The sequence below is a fragment of the Echeneis naucrates genome, chromosome 21 (genome assembly GCF_900963305.1).
Source record: "Echeneis naucrates chromosome 21, fEcheNa1.1, whole genome shotgun sequence".
NCBI classification, from domain to species: Eukaryota; Metazoa; Chordata; class Actinopteri; order Carangiformes; family Echeneidae; genus Echeneis; species Echeneis naucrates.
In genome coordinates this window covers 3,833,017-3,850,382 of record NC_042531.1, presented here as the reverse complement: position 1 = coordinate 3,850,382, position 17,366 = coordinate 3,833,017, and the positions used below count along the sequence as shown (strand labels likewise).

The 17,366-nt window shown below is 37.6% G+C and overlaps 2 protein-coding genes across 2 annotated transcripts in view; both read left to right on the top strand.

Moving 5' to 3' along the window:
• Positions 1-269: 269 nt before the first annotated feature.
• Positions 270-16,711, top strand: LOC115061785 (interleukin-1 receptor type 1-like). Its single transcript, XM_029530295.1, has 12 exons — positions 270-597; positions 8,350-8,430; positions 9,063-9,315; positions 9,470-9,662; positions 9,861-10,032; positions 10,301-10,363; positions 10,876-11,011; positions 11,157-11,311; positions 11,592-11,735; positions 12,534-12,701; positions 12,889-13,166; positions 13,951-16,711. Exons 2-12 carry the CDS (start codon positions 8,352-8,354, stop codon positions 14,245-14,247), a joined length of 1,938 nt encoding a protein of 645 aa, XP_029386155.1. The 5' UTR covers positions 270-597; positions 8,350-8,351; the 3' UTR covers positions 14,248-16,711.
• il1rl2 (interleukin 1 receptor-like 2) overlaps positions 15,110-17,366 on the top strand; it is a 16,163-nt gene continuing 13,906 nt past the window's right edge. The window contains exons 1-2 of the mRNA XM_029530296.1: positions 15,110-15,195; positions 16,728-16,794. Coding sequence (XP_029386156.1) covers positions 16,737-16,794 — 58 coding nt within the window. The 5' untranslated portion in view covers positions 15,110-15,195; positions 16,728-16,736. The remainder of the gene's footprint in view (positions 15,196-16,727; positions 16,795-17,366) is intronic.

The following is a 17,366-nucleotide window of genomic DNA, read 5'->3' as shown; positions in this document are numbered from 1 at the left end:
GGCATATACAGCTAAATAAAAGTATGTTGTAACAGGTGCAAGCCCAAGCAAAAAATGTGAACATGCCATGACAATGGCTCCTCCCTTCTCTCATGTATAGACAGCTGTTTTGACAACCCACAAGAAGAAAGAGAGGTATTTTCATTTCAAGCTCCCTCTCTGTGCAGCCACAAGGGGTCTCAGGATGATCGTGTTTTGACTGCAACTTCCAACGTATATATATATAAGGAACACCGTCGAACAATGAAAACTGGGCTATATGACTGCATTCATCTGACACAAAGGGATAACATAATGTACAGTGTAACAAAAAAAGAAGCTGTAAATGCTGAGATCGGTGTATGCTGTGAATCATATGAACAAGAGGATCCAGGCTGCTCTCCTCCCATTTATTGCGCAACAGATTAGGACACTAGTTGGCTTTCAAAAGATCCCTGAAAAGGAAATTGCAACATGTGCTGAAGTCTCCTCAGAAGAGGAAGTCTAAGCTGGGGAGGACACATTTGAGCTTAGATGTTTACAGGATGTTTTACAGGATTTTTATGTAACCAGAGGAGGCTGTTGCCTTTACGAAAAAACTACAGCAACATCAAGCTGGTGAGTTCCATGTTTTAAATAATATTAGCAGAGATCTGGAATTGTTTTAACCCTGTTTAAACAAAGCTCAAGATCAATGTACCATGGCAACCAAGTGGGATTTTGCTGGGACAAGCACCGGTCCTCCTAGTGACGAAACACCAGAGCTGCTTTAGCACATTTTTTTCCCCGCTTGCATTTCAGGCTGAACTCAACCTGACAGATTTATTACATTTACAGGCACTTTAAAGCATTTCCTGGGCTTGAATGGAAAAGAAAACATTGTTCTGTCTCACTTTTAAGTTTGACAAAACGTTTTTAGCAAAAATTCATGGGACCAAACTTACTGAAATTTCCTACCATCTGGATTTTGTTTTACAGTTGAGTTAAAGTCTATAGATGCATCCCAAATATGCTGCAACACCACCACTTAAAACCTCCTCTTGAACTTCCATTTACTTTACATCAGGTTTGGGAGAAGGACAACAAATCCAAGGCATTTCTAATGCAGACCTGATTAACCTGTCAACCCCCTCATCCATAAGTCACTCCATAAGAGTGTACTACTTTGATTGATCACCCATAATCCTGTTGACTAAGCAATTATTAAATCAATCAGGAACAGGAAAAAAAAAATCTAATCTGCATTTTATCTTGAACAATTTAATATTTTAACTATGATCATGAAATAATATTTCTGATCTTTCAAAAAATGATAGGAAGATAAATTATTTGCTTAAAATGGCTGAATATGTTACCCCCGATCTCAATCATCAAAATTTAAGTAGCTGTGGACATAAATAATGAAAATGTACTCAATTTGTGATGGCTGCACACACAGGAAAGTCTAAACACCGAAGTCACCTGGTGTGCAAGGGGAATTATAAACAACAAAAATATGATGTCATGGTGAAAATGTTTGTGGTAAAAAGCACAGATCTGTGCATTAACTCCTACATTGTGGCTTTGAATGTAGTTCACGTTTCCTACAGCTTTCTAGGGACTGAGTCATAGTTGAAATAGTGCCCGTCTCTGGGGATTCCTATTAGGGAAGCCCAGGTGTGGCTTTAAACTTCAGCATAACTTTACTTTGTCTTTGCATATTGGCATGATATCAGTTTCACATTAATGTGATGGTAACCAAAATGTTCCTCAGTAGATCAAATACTGCCTTCTTCTCTGTTCCCTTGACTGTCAAAAGACACTTGTCAAATATTTGGTCATTGAAATATGTGCAATTGAAAGAAGTATAGATTTTTTTTTTTTTTTTTTAAGAGATTTATTTAAAAAAAAAAAAAAAAAAAACAGACTATAACAAAATGTCAGAGGATCTAAAAATCTCATGCTCAACACTAAATTTCTTTCATTTATCTGATAATGTTCTGTGTATAATGAAACCAAAGTGACAACATGCAATATTTAGGCTAAGATAAGTTCTTTTTTAGCGAGTTCATGTTTTTTTATTATGGTTAAAGCAAGTTATTTTCAGCAAGATTACAGTAAGGTTGGTCAGGGTTAGCAGAAGGTTTTATTGATGGCCTTAGATTGTGTTGAAATGCAAAGGAAGGTGAACAGAGTTTTTAGAGTAGCAATCCAAACATGCTCTTCCTCCCCTTTGTCTGTGCTGTTTATGCTTTCATTTCATGGAGGTGGGACAGGGCTGTTGAATCACCGGTTTAACTGAGTGGTTAAAACTATCCTGCACACAATGGTCAGAGTTGAGGTTATCAGTTCTGCTCTGTCGACTTATTCATCCTTCCTCCATCTGTTCTGTGCCTGAGTCACTTTCTTTTAGGTGAGTCAATGTATTCTGCTCACTTTTGGAATAGTCTGTGAAGGAAAATTTCAGTATGTTTTTAGAGAACTATGCTGGAGTTCTAACCACAAAGAAATACACTTCCTTTTACTCCAAAAGCCATAGTCTGGTTTTTAGGTTTGTAGTCATAGTGATGCTGATTTGATTTCCTATTGTTAAAGGAGAATGATGTACTTAAAATCAGAGACATTTCTTTGAAAAATGGACTTTGAATTATTATTACAGATACATATCCTGCATATGTTTGGCATACAACTGTGTACCTTGAACAAAACTGCCCACGTATAGGCGCCGAGAAGTGGAAGGAAAGATGGTTTATTATTGTTCGACCTCAATACATGTGGGGTTTTTTTCAGACTTTGCTGAAATGCTTTAATTTACTTTATTTCATAAACTGTAGACCATGTTCACAAGTCTATGTACAGTTTTTGTCATTTTAGAGTCTCAATGGAAAAAGCTGTGGATTTAATTCTCCCCACATCACTAAAAGAAAGTCATGTTTATATTGAGAAATAAACTTTCACTTGACGCTAAAAACAACACCGTCCTCAGAGGCATCCAATTTAGTCATGCCGGGACTATTCTTGTGCTCTGCTATGGGAAGAGCAACTCCCATTGTTTGTCAAGTGACTCAAACTATAAGGCTTCAACTTAACACTCCATTAAGCCTAATTTAGAGATTGCACTGATCACACAAACTGCTTTTAGACAATATTTCTAGCATGATGAGTACAGTTTCTTACTTTCCACACTTAAAGGCTGAATTTTGTCAAATATATTAGTATACTCCCACGCTGTTCTTCCTCTTATCAATCCAGCAAAGCAGTATTTAATGCTGTATCTTCAAAATTCCACTGCCTGCTAAATACTGTCTCCAGCTTAATATTTTCCCAGAGATGGTTAAAAAGAAAATGATTTAGATGCGATTGTCATCAGTAAATAGTCATGAAGGGAGTTCCTCTCATGCTCAGCATGTTTCCTTTAGCCAAAGAATAATAAAGTAATCTTGACCTGAATTTCAACAGTCAACATGGACTAACAACTCTGTATGTCCATACTGATAAATAAAGATCTTATTTGAGAATACTGATGTATGCCACTGACTTATCCTCTCAAACAGGATCAGTCAGTCATCTGAGCAAGTTGTTGCATGTATTTTAGGTTGCACTGAGGGCATGTATTGAGGGCCTGGGTCTCAATTCTACGACATAATCTGGGATTGCATTTTCTTCCCCTTAAGAGAAAAAAGTTTTTGCATGCTCAGCATTTCTCCACCATCAGGAACATGAGAATTTAAACCTGACATAGCAGACATTAGCCTTGATTCTCAGGGAGGTTTAGGTCAAGTAGTGGAACTAATGAAATCAGTGGACGGTAATAATTATCTTCTGTAAAACGCTTTCATTTCTGTATTTTTCTGCTTTCCACTATTCAAAGTTGAAACCATTTTTAAACATATTAATTCAGTCAACTAACAAAAAAGGACCAATGGAAAGCCTGACAGTCTATACATTTTTAGACCGATTCATTTTTAGGTATTTCAGGTAGGTAGGTATTTATTATTTCAGTAGAAATAAACTGGAGCCAAACCCTTGAAAATTTCTTTGACAATTTTCTAACCCATAATGAAATATATGATTTACCAATTACAAATATAAACAAGATTATAATCATTAATGACCACACAAGCCTCAACATCACTTGGTTTTGGAATTATTACAAGCAGTTTGAAGAATGCAACATTGAACTGAAAATGGCATAATGATGGGCATTATGTAAACTCCTTAATAGTAGAAAATAATGCTGCAGCCTTCACAGAAATACAGTTTTGAATTTAAAATCTCTTAAATTAATCTTAAATCTTTGGTGCTGGGGAGGAAATGGGACACAGTGGATCATGTAGGAGTGCTCGGTGTTATATTGCTTTGTTCCACTTTTCAAAATTTTGTCCGTTGTTCAGTCACAGTTTCGGCATCGGCCGTGACTGAAGAACAGCAGCTGGAAGCACATCTTGTTACTGCTGCCTCTCATTGGTTTTCTCAGTGAATCATATTTGTAGAATGTGCTCATAATGACTCAGAGCAGGACAGCAGCTCAGTGGGCTGCTTTAAACAAAATAAATCGCTGTCATCCATGCTTTACATTTTATGGCATGGTTGTTTTTTTCCCCTGTTTGTTTCCACTTGAACCTTTAGTTATTGGTATTGATATCTCAGATTCAATTTAGTTAATCTACATTGTTAATAAAAAAGAACAATACAATATTCAATATGTGCCATATTTCCTCCCAAATTACACTGAATTGCCAAAAAACAAACAAACAGAGTTAGATGTTAGATGTTCATGTTGTCACAACCTTGGACCTGTTATCATTTGTCAGTCTGTGTTGCAACTTCTGCCCCACGAACAGATGGACAAAGTTCACATGACCGAGCAGATTTGTGGGCCAGCACATCAAACTCTCTTCACTAAGCACAAACAGAAATAAGTGGACATGTTCCTTTCTGTGAGTTTACGCTAGTAAAATCAAACATTGCACAAAGTTGTTCAGTTAGTGAGTAGCTGTTTGGCAAGACTATTTTCTGCCATGTGAGCATTTTTCTGCAACACTGCTTTAAAGCTCAGGTTACAACATTTCTCTATCTAATTAACATTAATTAATAAACACATGAATATATTGGACATATTCTCCACTCCAGAGTACAAACATATTGCTAGTGTTATTTCCATCATGCTTTCACTCTTTCCACTGTCTACTCTCACCAGACAGTGGAAGTTTTATCCTTGTTTTCTCTGGTGCAGTAGCGTGTTCCTCCTGTTTCCTGGTTTAATGGAATCTGGCATTGTCTCCAACATACTGGCTAAAAGCCTGTGCCCCATTCCAAAAGTTGGTTTGTCCACAGATTGATTTAGTTTCAGAAAAGTCATGTTTTGTCCTTGAGTACCAATGGCCAGCCTTCCACTAAGGCTTCCACTTTACTTTCCTCTTAAAATGCTTTCTTATACAATCACCACAGTGTGGTTCTTTGGTGTCTATTAAGCCAGAGATAGACGTGGCCTTCTACAACATTTCCATTAATGTCTAGCTGAAATTTTTATATTGCTAAAAATACACCACTAACCCTAACCCAGTCAAAGAAAAACAAATCCATAACTTCGCTAATACGACCAAAAACTTGGCTGAGAGCGAATTTCACGTTATACATTTGGAGACCTTGTTGATAAGGAGTTTTCACAATTAGTTGTGACCCTTTAGACCAAAAATGTGGCGAGAGAACCCAAAGAAGATCCAGCCTCTGAACTCAGGAAACAAAGAGTAGTTGGATTAGTTAGAAAGCTGATCAAGTGCGAGAGTCTGGCATCATTACAGTGTATTTAGTTCTTAAAAAAATACAGATATGCGTCTGCAGTTTGAAACTCTGTGCTCATGTAGAAATGTCAGTAGGAGCATCAACAAGTTTTCCAAACAAGAAGTCAAATTCCAAGTAACTGCCTTCTGCAATTCTGCAATTCTGCAGTCCAGAGTATACAAAATATGTGGGAGTGATGTTAAGATGCTGCTTTAAAGTGAATGAGCACACACTGCTTGAAACCACAGGTGTTACAAAGTGTAAAAATGGGATACACAGTAAGCTGAAAGTAAACACAAAATGTGTTCTCAGTCACTTACTCCCATTTTGGGAAACAAAATGGAAAGTAAGAAAACTCTCATCCTGTCTCATCCCCTGCTAGACTGAGTGCACAGCCAACATTCAACACCTCTGGGCCTCCAGTTGCAAGGAAAAAAAAACACATTTCCTGTCATTTTTGTCATTTCATTCACCTCAGCCTCCCACGTCTGCCTTCATACTGTGGCGTAATAAACTCTGGGACAAGCCCAAGCAGAGAGGAGCGTGGGAAGAGCTCTGAAAAGGTTAAACTACTGCTGCCAATGTGCTCCTGAAACTGTTGGCTCATGGCTGTCTGAAAACATTCAGATGTAGCAGTAGAAATCTGTGTATTCCAGAGGAAAATTTCAGATTTTTTGTGTGCACTAATTAGAGCACTTATATTTATAGCTCTCAAAGCTATAAGGAATGTTAACATTTTCTTATTAAACTTTGTTGCACAAGTAAATAAATAGAAAAATAACTTAGAACTTTACCTACGACTACAAAGGGCGTAATGGTTTCCCCAACTTTTGAATTCTATAACTTGGAATCATAGGTAACATGGCTGCCCCGTAAGCAACAGAACATCTCTGTTAATAATGGTTCTGTGAAAAAATCTGAACATCTGATTTGTTAAGTCATCAGAAACAGCAATCCCCCATCAACCTTAAGAAACCTTTCTAATCTATCTAATTATAACTGTTGTTTTTATCCTCCTCCAGTCTGTTCACCTTATTAAAATTTATGTATCACACCATTCCCAAAGTGAAAGCCCCCAGATTACTGCAAATGTTTTTTGTCATGTCTCTTCCTGTAAGTCATTATCCATGACTTTACACGATGACACAGCTGCCCAGTCATCCATTCACCTAGAGTCTATGATTTCACACTGACTCCTTTTGGGACTAAAATGCACTAATCTGTATTTTTGCATGTCTGTATGGACTGTGTGAAAGTTTTGTGAAAATGAAATGAAGGTGTGTATATATGAAAGTATATATGAGCAGAAAACAATGTAAAAGCACAGCAGCATCTACAGGACCTCACAGTCACAGCAGCAACTTTTGAAATCTACGTTGGAGAAAAGAGCAACAACAACAACAACAACAAAAAAAAAAAAAAAAACTAGCAATGAAGATAATTTGCATTTTATTTGGCACTGTAGTCACAGAATGACAGAATATGTGGTCAGATTGGATCTGTTTGCATAGAAACTTCCTATCTGAACATGTCCCACACTCAAACACAATTTAACTATAAATGTTAAGCAGTATGTTAAAATTGCATCCGTCTGTTTCAACCAAATGAATTGCATCCAGTTCTTGTTAAGATGAACATCAGCTCAAACTGGTCCTTCATCACCTTTCACACCTACTCACACCTAATCTTGTTTTTGTAACTGCAAATATGCTTTGACCTTCAGACCACTTAACACTAAAGACTGGCACAAACTGACACACTGGTCTGGTTATTGTCACTGCATCCCACCACACCTCCAGGTTTATCAGATACACATTCATGTTGCAATTGTTGTCCTCTATCACATGCCAGTCACTGGGGAGGTCACTGAAGTCCACTGATAATTTTAAAAACCAAAACTGGAAGTAGACAACCCTACATTATATATTGGAGAATAGGATTCTATACCACCCATGAATGGTTGAAAATTATCCACACACACACACACACACACACACAAACACACAAACACAAACACACACACACACACCAAATATTGTGTAAGTATAGCTATTCTCACCTACCTATTATATAGTGCAATTCTAATACATTATTTGAATCTTTCGTAAATCATTGCAAACTTGAAGAACAACTGCAGTAGTAGTATTACAAAAGAATAGGAAGCTAATTTCCTGCAAATGTGTTCATTCATAGTTTTACGAGCAAGACTGAACAGGAAATAATCACCACAGTACTAAACCTGGGCCTCAGTCCAGTGGCAAAGCATTACCCAGATTTTCGTCAGTGATGTCCAAACAAATGACTCCTGAAATACCAGCATATTTTGGAGATAAGTAGGAGCATGGGAAAGAGGGAAAGGGAGAAGCTGAGCAGGGAAGAGAGACAGAAGCTTAGAAACGTACGCTATTGTAAAGTGACACTTAAAAAGGAGAGAAAACTGTCTCTGCTGATTATGTTACATTATGTTTCATGTGACCTGTCAGCGCTATTGAAGATAAGTGTTTCCAGTAAGTTACTTCTGTTTCAGACAGTTGTTTCTGTTGTTTTCAGTCTGGTTTGTAGCCTATACTTATTCTTACCAATGCATGTATGTGTTTGCTTTTTTAGCCATGGGTCTGAGGTCAGCAGCAGTGGGAAGTCTTGTGATTTTCACCCAATTATATGGAATCTGTACAGGATTTGAACAAGGTGAGCTCAGTCACGCTCAGAATTAGAGACTTGTAATAGTTAAAAAAAAAAAAAAACACAACACAAACAACTAGTTCTCTAAATACACACACACACCCCACACACCAGTTTCTCTGTAACTACCAAATTTAGAAGTTTCTGCAATGTGTAAATATATGATGGGGCATCAGATAGATTCAAAATTTCTCCCTCAGTTTTCTAGTATTTTAGGGGTATAATGGGAAAAAACAAAATGTGCTCTTGTCTCAGTTACACTTGCCAGGGAGTCATAAGAATCCATATTAGCAACATAGAGCACCATGGAAAAATACTGGAAGCCAGGCACCATGCCCTCTGAGCAGCTCTCATTCCCGGAGCTACAAATCAAATGCCAAAAACTAAAGCCAACAATAGCAAATATACTTTCTCATGATGGCTCTTCTTCTTCTAATTGGTGAATATAAATAGTAAGCTGAAGACCTAAACCTAACCTCTGATTCTTAAAATAAATTAGATAAAGCAAAAACTTGATTTTTTCTGGCAGGAAGTCTATTATAACTGTCTACTCAGCCTTCTAAACATTCATTTCTTGCCTGAAATTCCTGAATTGTCCGTTGACAAATTGTTTCTCCACTAACGTGTGTTTGTTGCAGAGAACTGTACAAACTACAAGACCCAGTTTGAGAGGGTTTTCTCTGTTCCTGGGGATGTGGCGATGCTGAATAGCACCGTAGTTTCTCCTGACGTCTTTGACTTCACATCGGTCCCATACAACATCACCTGGTATCACTCAAAGACAGGTCAAGAAATAAGCAACCAGACCGGTCAAATCCTGGTGCAGATGGAGACCCTGTGGTTTCTTAACGTAACGCTGGAGGACAGTGGGGAATATGTGAGCATACTGAGGTACGATGATGTCAGCAGAGACACAAACAAAAAATACCTTTGAGTGAAAGGTTTGGTGGGATTTCACCTGACACTTGATCCACCTGCTCACTGCTCTTTTGCTGATAAATTTGTGGTAATAAGGAGCTCATTTTATCCTGAATTTCTCCAACAGAACTCCTTTTCAGTGCTGCAGGCAGGCCACTGAGCTGGTAGTGGAACTGCCAATTCCTGGAGAATGTGGGAGGCCAAGGAAAGCTGTTCAAATGATTTCAGAAGGAGTCTCCGCTACTTTGTCTTGTCCTCTGAAGGATTACATCAAAAAGCTGGACCGCTACAACATTCCTTCCTCCATCAAGTGGTACACAGTGAGTAAGCGAAAAGTGAAGCACTAGACATTTAAACTCATTTTCAGTTTTGTTCAGCGGTTGTTATATGGCCAAACATACAAGAGAGATTAGTTTTATTTCAATTTAATTTAGTCTGAAACATCCTGACACACTAATACACTTTATAAATACTGTCAATTTTTTTGAAATCTGCCCTTTGTCCTTATCCTCATATAGGTCTGTGAGCTGATAGAGGATGGGAAAAATGGGTATAACTACAGGGGGAAAAGCAAACTGAACATTAACATGGTGGATGCTCAACATGACCGTTTCCACACCTGCACTCTGACCTTCAGCCTTGGAGGCATCAATGGATCTGTGTCTGAGACAATTGACGCAGATGTTTCAGGTCAGAAAGGAGAAAAATGTTTGATGTGCAAGAGAGGGACTTATCCACAAGATGGCAGAGTAGGAGAATAACTCCAAAAACAGAGCAGGAAGAGCTGTTAGAGAGCTGATTCACCCTTTGGTGTTACATTCTGTGTGTGTGTGTGTGTGTGTGTGTGTGTGTGTGTGTGTGTGTGTGTGTGTGTGTGTGTGTGTGTGTGTGTATATATATCACGTACGATTAGAAACCTCAACTGTGTCTGTTTTCATGTTGTGGTCTGTCTTTTCAGACGTGTACTCAATGGTTCCACAAGTGCTTGAACCAGCCGGTGAAATAATCAAAGCACAGATGGGTGAGTCCTTATCTGCAACATATTCTGAGAAATATGCTGCTTCCCAGCTGCAAAGGTTCTTGTTGAAACTGATTATCTGGGTTTTGCTCAGACCAACATTTGCATTGTTTTGAAACATTACTAACCTTTCATTGGTAAATCTGAGTGTACAGTTCAGTTAGTGCTCTGTGATATTACCGTATGTATCACAGTGCAATATAAAAATGTGTGTAACGTCTGATAATCATTCTAATGATTATAAGAATCATTAAAATGCAACAAAAACTGAAATTACTGAAACTGATATATATATATATATATATATACTGTGATATACATATTTGTCCTTACCACACAGCACTAGTTCAGGTAGAGAAGCTTGTAAAATAAGCTGGAGTATCATTTTGTCATCCTCAAACATTTGTCCACATCTTACACAGTGCTATCCTCCATTCAAGCACCCACCAGGATTTAGCGATCACATAAGAATTAAATATAAACAGGTAAACTGTTGATTTACGGTTTGTGTTTAGGGTTGAATTTAACTAGACGGTGCCGTGTGTTTGTGCCGGGAATTGGGATGCCATTCATTGACGTCTTTTGGTTGGCCAGAGGTGATTTAATTTCCACTAAACATCCCTCTGATCGGGTCTACACATCAGAACAAAGGTCAGTACAGTACAGTTTTTGTTTTTTTTTTTCTAATGTTTACATGATTGTTGTGCATTTGACAAATAAGCGAAGATCACTTTGACACTTTTTGTAATCCAGCAAAACATCACATTTTGTTGCATCACTTGTTTTTTCTCACCAGTATGTGGGTTCAAAATGCTCCTAAAAAAGGTATCTGGTTGGAACGCCTGCTGATGTTTACCAAGCTGAAGGAGGAAGATTTCTACGTCAACTACACTTGTCGTGTTTACAGTTCCCGTGGCTTTCCTGAGGGATATTTTACTTTGCTACCAACAGGTAAGGAATTGTTGCTTAATTCGACTAATTTGGCCAATAGGGCATTTTAAGGTGACTGGTATTGGCCAATGCTTCATGAGGCTGATAAACAAAAAAGTATGAACAGACATTTTTATTTACTGTCTTGCGTCTCAGAAACAGTTCATCCATATTCTGGGATAAACACCTGAAAAGATGTTTTGATCTCTGTCATAACAATTAATGATGTGCTGATTTAAATTGCAGTGCCACAGAAACAATCTAAAACTGCATGCTATGTTCTTTATGTTCATGTCCTCAGATCCAGACATCATAGTTCCCGTTGGATCCGTGTTTGGGGCTGTGACAGTTCTCTTTATCATCAGTGTTATCATTTACTACCTTTTCAAAGTTGACATTGTGCTGTGGTTTAGGAGAGTGTTTCCAGTCCTCTATACAAATAAAGGTAATACTTCACATAGCAGCTGTTTAATTCATCAGCAGGGTCAAACATTAACTTGTTAGCTCATCAGCCAAAGCGTCTGGTAGATGAAGAAAAAAAAAAAAAAATCCACCGACCAAGCATATATTTTCCTGGCCAAATTAATAAACTGTGTTTTTGTGCCACATACACATTCCTTTCAGGACATTTTATTGATATAATACACTATTATATTGAATACAACTGTACAAAGAAAGTCAGAGCAAATACTATATGATAGAAGAACCCCATTGTAACACACACTGTACAATAAGAGAGTAGCAACATGTATATCAAAACTCATGATCTTGAGAGCTATCTCATATCTAACCACATGAGTTATTGGTGACAAGCAGCAGATATGATTCAACCACAGCCCAGCTTGCACTACTTCTCAGTAAATGTCACTTGCTGATGCAAAAGAACAACATTCAGCATTGGGGAGTCAAGACTGCATTGTGCAGCTACCTCAGAGGAAATGTCAAAGTCCTAACTGAGCCACTTAGCTAACATGAGTAGAAGACTCTTAACACACTATCTGTACTATTGTCAGAAAAATGTGAAACAATACATAGTGATGATAACCTGTATGTGCTTACAGTATACAGAAGACAGTCTATCAGTGTTTTATTATTAATAATGCTAAAACATCTTATAAAGTCCAAAGTGATATTTTAATAGTTTTGTGTTAAAATACTTAGATTTATATATTAGTCCAAAGCTTGCATCTCTATTTGCAGCAGGCCTTTCTGAATAAAACTGTTTTTTCTCTGTGCCATCCAGATTTAGATGGGAAGCTCTATGATGCCTATGTGGCATACCCTCAGCCATGTGCTATCGGATACAGCGAGCAAGTGGAGACATTTGCCCTTCACACTCTGCCTGAAGTGCTGGAAAAGGCCTGTGGTTACAAACTCTTCATAGCAGGTCGTGACTGCCTACCAGGGCAGGGTAAGTCACTGACCGTGAGTCAGCATTGTGGTATTATTTTCTTCATTTTTGGGAGTATTACAGCCTAGGTTCGGGGCCCACTGGTTACAACAACTGGACGTATCGCACTAATGCATCTTTTATTAACTTCATATTTTTCAAAGGTCTCTCCGCTGTGTCTGCTCATCTTTTGGTTTTCTTCTTGCAGCCATTGTGGACTCAGTGGAAGAAAACATACAAGCCAGCCGCCGCCTCCTGCTGGTCTACACAGCATCCACTTTCACCAGCAAAAGACAAACATCAAGCACTAGTAGCAATAACAACAACAACCTCTCCAAGAACAGCAATGACAACTGCCAAAGCAACACAGGTGACAGCAACAGCAGCACCAGCTTTGATGGTGACGAAGAAGTCCATCCAGATACAAGGCAGCAGTTGGAGTGTGTAGCAGCAATGCACAGAGTGCTGCTGGAGGGAACGCTCAAGGTGAGTGAAGACTTATTAGTGCACATTCTTCAGAGCAGATTAGAGCTTTACCTGAAACTACTACAGGATGTTTTTATTGAAGAAAATTTGCCACGGAGGTACAAGTACCTTACCAATTTTATGTAATTTAGCTCTAGGCAAATTTAAATCCTGGGCTACATTAAATCAATTGCACTTCATGTAATGACAATGTATGTCCAGGGTTGATAAAGTCCTTTGGTAAAGTGCCAAAAATTTATATTTCACGGTCACTCCATTGAAAAAGGTGGCCCTCAGTAATAAATCCTCTAATCCTCTAATGGATTCACTGGGAAGGTTTCACGCTTGAAATTCGTGGAATCAGCTAGAACAAAGAGGGATCACTTTGTTAGAAATACAAGAACTACAAAAACAAAAGATGCTCTTTACTGAGTATAAAAACAGATTAGAGACAACTGACTTTCCAGCATTAACGCTCCAGACAGCTGCTGGAAAAAATTCAACAACTTTAGCCAGAGATATACACACAGATGTGTGTCTGTTAGTTCAATGTGGAGTTCATCTGCCCCAAAGGTGACATGGAAATATAAAATTAAGTAAGTAAGTAAGTAAAGAGTATTTCTGAATCACTTAGTCCAATTAACCTGCTCAGAACACACCATATAGTCCATCTGATTGAAATTGCTTTAAGGAGACAAACCATTCAGTTCATTCAATGAAAATTCGATCAAATTCATCCAGAGACATTCAATTATATTTAATTCAATTATAAAAAATATGTTTTAATTCAGTTGTTCTTTTATAGGTGGTTCTGGTTGAGTTAGAAGAGATTACCCCAGCTCAGCTGGATCTCTTCCCAGAGTCAGTGCGTCACCTGAGGAAGAAGCAAGGTGCCGTGTGTTGGTGGAAGAACCTGAGGACGAAGAGGAAGAGGAAGACATGTATGAAGAGGAGAGAGGAGGAGGAGACAGGCGGACAGGACATACAACTGTCACCATCCCTCTCTCCCTCTGCCAGGTTTTGGAAGGAGATGAGATATTATATGCCAGTGAGGGGCAAGAGGGCCGTCTACCCAGAAAAAACTGCTCTGTTAAACTTATGATGGACTTATGATAAGTAAAGGATAACTCTCAAACCAGAGGAAAGCTTGTTTCTGATGCATACATGATATAAAGTGCACACTTCCAGTCAAAGTCCCTGCAGCATGTTAAGTGCTGAGTGACTTATCAAGAAAAGTTAAAAGATGGTGAAAGACTCAATGACAACAGCTCAAATTCAGTGTGCAGAAAACTACAGCGTCAGGACTTTCCTCAGTTTGCCTGCACCAGTCTATAAACTGTTAACTTCCCCTGACAGGTGGTACTGTGGATGAAGAAAATGTAAAATGTAAATATGTAAATTTTAAGTGTTCATATGTAAAAATAAACATCTCAGGATCATATAACTGAGTTTTATATTATATGGAATTTTGTATTCACAGTTATATGGGGTTGCTGAACAACAGATAAGGAAATGTAAAGAAATTTGCATGAAAGAGTAAATTTTTTTCAACATACAGGAAGTCTGCAAATGAAATACTATGTAGACGGCTTCTTCCATTTGGAACTTACTCAAGCTTAACATTTGGTTTGGTTAGACAGGGAAACTAAAAACCTGTGATGACTATCTTGTTGGAGTTTAAATAAGATCATTCAAAGAATCTTCATTTGGGAGGAAATCTTAAAAAAGTAGATCAAACATGTATTTACTTCTTAAATAGGTATATATGGAAATATGGACAATATGGTCTTAAATTAGGTCAATGAACAGTTGCAACTCTCAGAAGCAGATGAAATGTCATGACTTATATTTGAACAAAACATCCTTGTAGTTGGGGGTGGATCTCTGTGGTGCAGTCATGCAGCAAACAAGTTGTAACTTTTTTCTGTTGAGTGGAAATTCTACAAAGGTTCTTGGAACAGTACAGACAGTTGAAAGGAAAACTCTGTAGCTCGTCACACTTTCATTGCAGGCAACAAAGGTCTGTCTCTTCAGCTCACAACTCAGCAGGGTAAGTTAAAATTACATGTTGTGTCTTATGTTTGGAATATATTTATCTTACAATTTATTCTGTAGTGTAAGGCAGATGGCTGCCCATTTTGAACCCGGTTCTGCTCAAGGTTTCTGAATCTTAAAGCAAGTTTTTCCCTTAACACTGTCACCAAGTGTTTACTTATGGAGAGATTTAGAGATTTCTCTAAATATTTCAATGACAAGTTTAGTCTAGACCTGCTATATATGTAAAGTGACTTGAAGTAACTTGGCATTATCCCAAAAAAAAAAATAAATAATAATAATTTCTGATTCGGTAAAAAAAAAAAAAAAAATTGGTTTAGTACATAGTTTTGTTTATAGAACCGTGTCTTCATTAACATATCGGAATGTTTTAATATCTGAATTTTCGATTATATTTGTTTATGATTTGTAAACATCCATCCATCAATACGCTCTTTTAGCAGAATGTGAAAATTCTATTCATTGTAGTTTAAGGGCTTCAACTGAAGGGATCTGTTGGGTCTCTAAATAAATGTTGGGTCTAGACCTGCTCTACATGTAAAGTGCCTTGATGTAACTTTGTTATGATTTGGCGCTATACAAATAAATCTGATTTGATTTTATTTGATTTGAATATTTTTACAAACTATTCATCTGTTGATTATTTTTTGATTAATCAATTATTAATCCGCTAAAAAGAATTAATCAAAGTGAGCTACAGAGGGCTTAGCATCGGCTCTTTTATCTTTCTACATCTCTTGTTTTAAGGCATTTTGCTCAGCCACTAGCTTAATGGTGCTTCACCACCACTGCGGGATTGGTTGGCTTTCTTCCCCCACATTAAGAAACATTGCCACTGTACTTCTTTGTTGCAGATCCAAAATAGGCAATTATTAAAATAGATGGCAACTAATTTAATACATCGATTTTAATCAATTGGTTGTTACACATGTAATTTCATAATAAACGTGTAGGTATATATTTAGAAATTACACCACACAAATGTTACAGGTTAACTTTAAATTAGCTGGTCCGAGCATAAACTTACTTAACTTTTCAGTTTTACTATATTTCTTAACTAAATTTCCAAACCAGTGGCACCAAAAAGAGAAAACTATGTGACTATCCCTGTATCTGCATAAGAATATAACCAGTATACAAGCCCAAAAATAAAATAAAAAAAAAATTTACTGTATGACATATCGTCCAGGAGAAAACACAAATAGTAGACATGGCTAAAGACACAAAGATAGAGAGAGGGACAGTTATAGAGATTAAGAAAAAGGTAAGAGAGCAGGACACAGAGCTTTGAAATGTTTGACCTTTTCTAAATAAGAACCCAAGTAGGAACTTCCTGGGACTTCACTGGGAGTGTTTCAGCCCTGCCTATTGTCAGCTGGGTATGTCCCACTTCCCTATAATGCAGAGCCTATTAGAGTAAGATTCAGAAACTCAGGAAATGTGTCAAGAAACCTTATTTATTGCAGCGTCAAGTACATTGGAGAACATGACATGATAAGAAATCACACAGGACTTTAAATCCCACAGATTACAGCCATGGTGGGGGCATGCTGGATCTACCTGTTGACTGCACTAACATTTTCTGTGGCACACAGTGAGTATTGATCACCACTATTCTTCTGAATATTTTACAGGCTAAGGAAAACTGCTGCTGGAAATAATTTCCAAATGTCTGACGGGGGTTACCTTACAGAAACTTAATAGCACTAAAGTCCTAAATTAGATTTGATTAGATTAGATTTCCTTTATTGTCCCACAATGGGGAAATTCACATTGTTACAGCAGCAAGTTTTAACTTAAGAGATAGAGAGAACAACAAACACAATAGCAGGTAGTACTACATGGAACTGTATTCATGAAATATTTTAATATAATAAACTTAACATTATACATGGGTTGTAATGTTTGTATAGCCCTTCCTGTTACTAACCTGTTGGACAGGGACTGCAGAAACCTGCATGAGCACTTCTTAAGGAATTTCCTTCAACGGTTAGACCCCCAGCAAATACTGCTGAGTATTTGATACTTGTTAGTGTAGATTTTTCCATAAAAGAGAATAAGATCAGTTGTTTGTGTCATGTCTTTAACAATTTAACCTTTCACAAACATAGGTACCACCGATAGGGTTCTAGCTATTGCAAAAGACCAAAGACCAAAACTGCAATA

What these genes read in the sequence shown, in the direction of transcription:
- LOC115061785 (XM_029530295.1), top strand. Translation starts at nt 8,352, where the DNA reads ATGGGTCTGAGGTCAGCAGCAGTGGGAAGTCTTGTGATTTTCACCCAA. An exon ending in AATTGACGCAGATGTTTCAG is followed by an intron (nt 10,033 to 10,300) that starts GTCAGAAAGGAG and finishes CTGTCTTTTCAG; the next exon opens with ACGTGTACTCAATGGTTCCA. An exon ending in TTTTACTTTGCTACCAACAG is followed by an intron (nt 11,312 to 11,591) that starts GTAAGGAATTGT and finishes TCATGTCCTCAG; the next exon opens with ATCCAGACATCATAGTTCCC.